General features: G+C 44.9%; 1 protein-coding gene across 1 annotated transcript; it reads right to left on the reverse strand.

Moving 5' to 3' along the window:
• Positions 1-633: 633 nt before the first annotated feature.
• On the reverse strand, positions 634-4,583 carry LOC115638319 (olfactory receptor 4Q2-like). The gene is made up of 2 exons (XM_030539912.1): positions 4,499-4,583; positions 634-1,606 (listed from the first exon to the last, which is right to left on the reverse strand). The coding sequence occupies exon 2, from the start codon at positions 1,576-1,578 to the stop codon at positions 634-636; it is 945 nt and encodes a 314-aa protein (XP_030395772.1). The 5' UTR covers positions 1,579-1,606; positions 4,499-4,583.
• Between the last annotated feature and the right edge of the window lie 578 nt (positions 4,584-5,161).

The raw sequence follows: 5,161 nt of genomic DNA on the forward strand, positions 1-5,161 counted from the left end.
TGTAATTAATACCCTAGGGGACAGAGCTGAATTGTGAAAACAGCCAGTGGCATTCCCTTGGGGAGTAAGGGCTGACAAGGCACTTCGGGTCCAGTGTTTGCTGCCAAAATCCACCCCAGGACTGCATTGCCAAGTTGCAATGTACCATCTTGGGGCAATGTCACCCCCTAACGGCAGCATGGCGATATCAGCAACATCATAGTGCAGCAGCTAGGGGATCTCCTTTAACTCAGTGGGCATGTGGAGAAGAAGATCTCAAGTTCTAATCCCAGGTCTCCCAGCAGGGAGGGCTAGGACTTAGGTGTTGTGGGCCTCTTTGTCCTGCAGGACATGGGGTTGGTTAATGCAGGCTGCATGTTACAGAGTCATCCAATAACCGCTAATGATGTTCCTGTTGTAAGGGAGTTGGGGGTCTAGTGGAAAGAGTGGAGATGAGGGGCTGAGAACCAGGATTCTTGGGTTCTATCCCCAGCTCTGGGAGAGGAGTGGGGTTTAGTGGGTTAGAGTTGGATGGGGCTGGGAGGCAGGACGCCTGGCTTCTATGGCTCCCCTGCCTTGCCCAGCCCATATATCCCAAAGATGGCTGCCTTTGGCTGATCCACATCTCCCCAAGATGGCTGCCTGATTCTCATCTCAGACTGTTACCTTTCCCCTGGAAGTAACGCCTTTTGTCCTCAGTCTCCTCATGGCTGACTTCACCTCTTTGTTCCTGAGCGTGTAGATCAAGGGGTTGAGCATGGGGGTGATGATGTTGTACAGGACTGAGACTAGCTTGTCTACTGAGAAGATGGAGAAGGGTCGGGCATAGATGAAGATGCAGGGCCCGAAGAATAAGGTCATCACAGTCAGGTGTGAGGCACAGGTGGATAGCGCCTTGCGCCGCCCTTCAGGGGAGCGAATTCTCACCAAGATGGTGGTGTAGGATGCTACTAGGATAACGAAGCAGCTGGTGGAGATTAGCCCACTGTTGGAAACCATGAGCAGCTCCACCATATAGATATCGGTGCAGGCCAGCTTGATCACTGGTGGGACATCACAGAAGAAGTTGTCCACCCAGTTGGGCCTGCAGAAGGGCAGCTGCATGGTGAGGATGGTCTGGACTATGGAGTGGATGAACCCTCCCGCCCAGGAAGCTGCCACCATCCAGCTGCATAGGGTCCGGTTCATGATGCTGTGGTAGTGGAGGGGCTTGCAGATGGCCACGTAGCGGTCGTAGGCCATGACAATGAGCAGGAACATCTCGGCTGCCCCCACAAAGTGCAGAAAGAAGAGCTGGGCCATGCAGGCCTGGTAGGAAATACTCCTTCTCTCCGACAGGAAGTCCAACAGCATCTTGGGGGCAGTGATGGTGGAGTAGCACAGGTCCAGGAAGGAGAGGTTGCCCAGCAGGAAATACATGGGAGTGCGGAGGTGGGAGTCAGAGCTGACCGTTACCATGATGAGGGTATTACCCACCAGCGTGGAAACATAGCCCAAGAGGAACACAGCAAACAAGACGGCCTGGGACTGTGGAGTTGGGGAAAGGGCTGCCAGGAGGAACTCCCCCACTGGAGTCTGGTTTCTCCACAGCTGCTCCATTGGGCCTGTGCAATCAAGTCTGAGAGACCTGGAGGGAGATGTGAGGAGAAATAAAGAGATAAATTCAAAGGATCTTACTCACACCTTCCTCCTGTTGCAGTCAATGGGCACAATCCCGAGTGGCTTCCTCAGACTTTGCCTTCTTCCTGTTGCAATCAATGGGCACAATCCGGAGTGGCTTCCTCAAACTTTATTTGAATATTTTAATTTTCTAGGAGTCCGGGTAATAAGTGAGAGGAACAGGAAATTCTCATAGTTAAGAAGCAATTTGATGTAATTGGCATTATTGGTGGAATGATTTACAAGAATAGAATGTTACAATCACTGGTTATAAACTGTTCAGGAAGTACTGAGTAGGGGAAAGAGGTGTAAGGGGTGTCACTCCACATTAAAGACACTATTACTTGTTTTTGAGGTATTGATAATTCAGAACCACAGAATCTTGAATTCAAGATCAACCCACCAACTAACAAAGCGAGGCAGGAATATTGTTGGAGTCTATTACAGAGCACTAAATCAAATCAGAGAACAGGACAAGTTCCTCTTTGAACACCTGCTCATAATTATGTGGAAGGAAAAACTGTGTCGCTATGGGGGACTTTGAGCAGGGAGTTGTACATGGGAGGTCTTGTGCAGCCAGTTAAACATCACTGGAATTTCTCAAAATTATAAATGATAATTTTCTAATTCAAAAAGTATTGCACCCAGCATGGGGTAAATTGATTTTGGAATTCATTAGGCAGGATAAAGGTGGACTAGTTACTACATTGAAAGTTGGTGGTTGTGTAGAGACTGTGGATCATGACATGATTATATTCAATATCAGCAAACAGAGGACAGTCCCAACCAGTAATATTACACATGATGCTTCAAAAGGAGTAATTTCTGAACACAGGAAAATTGTAAGCAAAATTGTGGTCTAGATAATACTTTGTCCTGCCATGAGTTCAGGGGGCTAGACTAGTTGTCCTCTCGAGATCCCTTCCAGTCCTATGATTCTATGATTCTATGAAAACTGATTGGGAGGAAAAATGTAGACAGAAAAATGTGAATGAAAATTGGGAGTTCTTTAAGAAGAGTTTATCAGATGGCCATAAGATTATGATTCTAAAAGCTCATCCTGGTTCAGTGTTGAAGTAAAGGGAGAAATAAAAAAAAATTAAAAAACAATATATAAAAGGGAAAATAGATAGCAACCAATATAAATTAGACATTATGAATTGCAGGAAATTGATAAGGGAAGCTAAAGACATCAAGCAAATCTCCAAGGCTGGCCGGAATAAGGAGAATAAAAAAAAGCTTTGTAAGGACCAAAAGAAATCCTAGCAAAGGCATAGGCCCATTCCTACATGGAGATGGTAAAATTGTTAATAATGATGCAGAAAAGTAAATATTTCTGCTCTGTATTTGGAAAGAAGTAGGATGGTATATTCCTATCACATAAGAACATAAGAACGGCCGTACCGGGTCAGACCAAAGATCTATCTAGCCCAATATATGTCTACCGACAGTGGCCAATGCCAGGTGCCCCAGAGGGAGAGAAGCTAACAGGCAATGATCAAGCGATCTCTCTTCTGCCATCCATCTCCATCCTTTGATGAGCAGAGGCTAGGGACACCATTCTTTACCCTTCCTGGCTAATAGCCATTTATGGACTTAGCCACCATGAATTTATCCAAGTCCCTTTTAAACACTGTTATAGTCCCAGCCTTCACAACCTCCTCAGGTAAGGAGTTCCACAAGTTGACTGTGCGCTGTGTGAAGAACTTCCTTTTATTTGTTTTAAACCTGCTACCTATTCATTTCATTTGGTGATCCCTAGTTCTTGTATTATGAGAATAAGTAAATAACTTTTCCTTATCCACTTTCTCCACATCACTCATGATTTTATATACCTCTATCATATCCCCCCTTAGTGTCCTTTTTTCCAAGCTGAAGAGGCCTATCCTCTTTAATCTTTCCTCATATGGGATCCACTCCAAACCCCTAATCATTTTAGTTCCCCTTTTCTGAACCTTTTCTAGTGCTAGAATATCTTTTTTGAGGTGAGGAGACCACATCTGTACATAGTATTCGATGATGATGAAGAATGATGAAGTACTTTCCAGCCCATGAGTAACCAAGAAGGATGTTATACAACATCTACTAGGGAATACACATTTTTTAAATCTTCAGGCCTGGATAATTTGAACATAAGAGTACTAAAAGAGTTGGCTGATGAGATATCTGGTCCTCTCATGTCATTTTGAAACAACGTTTGGAATACCAGGGAAATTCCAGAAGACTGGACTGGTGCTAATGTTATGCCGATATTCAAGAAGTGCAGATTCAGGTATATGGAGGTTGGTTGGTTTGACATCAATCCTGGGAAAAATAATGGGAAAAGTGCTACAGGAGTCAGCTGATAAAGAAGTAAAATATGAGGCTATAATTAACAGCAATCAACATGGAAAAATGGGGAGCAATGTAGCTGGGGGGTCAATGCAGATAAATGGCATTTACCCAGGTCCCATTTGGGGAATATGGAGTTTGGTTTCCCCACGTTTTTTTATCACTACACCTCTGAAAATAGGGCCTGCCAAACGAACCTGATTTAATTCTTGGATGAGGTGACAAGTTTGTTTGTCAAAAGTGCCTGCACAGATGTCATTGACAAAGAGTTCTGTAAGGGATTGGCTATCCCCACCCTGAAGTGGAAAGCGCCCACTAACTGCTGAACAGCGGGAGATTCTGGGGCCGGACTCCCTCAATCACTCCTGCTGAAGTCATTCCACTTTGTATAAATAATTAAATAACTGGTGGAGCAGATCTCACACCTTCCCAAGGAACATGCATGTCCCTTTTACCATGGGATGTGACTCCAATATACATGGATCAGTCAATACCGTGGGAGCTGATTTTAAAGAGTCTCATTACTTACCTGAAATACTGGTGGCCGTGGCCCAGCAGAAGGGGAGACAGAGAGAAAATTTCCACTGGCAGAAGGACCAACAGGTCAGAGCCAGTTCAGTTTTCTTGGGAAATGGTTTTTCAGTCACCTAATTTGTTAATGGCTATCAGGTAAAGATAGTGACTTTAGAAAGGTAAAATAGCAGGGAACCTGCCTGGGTTGTAACTCTTTAAAAGTCTAGAACCTCTGTCATCAAAGGGACTCGAGCGACAGATTTTTAAAATCTGAAATTAGTACTTGTCTCGTCTATTGTGCTTTTCACCCTGGGATCTCAAAGCACTTTAGAAAGGCAGGTCGCTATCATTGTTGCCGAAGGGGAAACTGACGCTCAGCGAAGACGCTTACCTCAAATCACCTTGTCTAGCCCACAGGGGCAGTTCCAGGCATCAACTTAGTAAGTAGGTGCTTGGGGTGGCCACTCTGGAGCAGGGCGGCAAGTTCAGATATTTGGCGGCAATTCGGTGGAGGGTCTCTCACTCCCACTCGGACCAAAGGACCTCCGTCTGAATTGCTGCAGATCACGATCAGGGCTTTTTTTTTTTTTTTTTTTTTTAGCTGCTTGGGGTCTAACCTGACCTTAAAAACCTCTAAGGAAGGATGTTCTTATTAGCTCTATAAAAATCCAATCCGTTT

Source organism: Gopherus evgoodei, chromosome 21 (genome assembly GCF_007399415.2).
Source record: "Gopherus evgoodei ecotype Sinaloan lineage chromosome 21, rGopEvg1_v1.p, whole genome shotgun sequence".
Taxonomy (NCBI): Eukaryota; Metazoa; Chordata; order Testudines; family Testudinidae; genus Gopherus; species Gopherus evgoodei.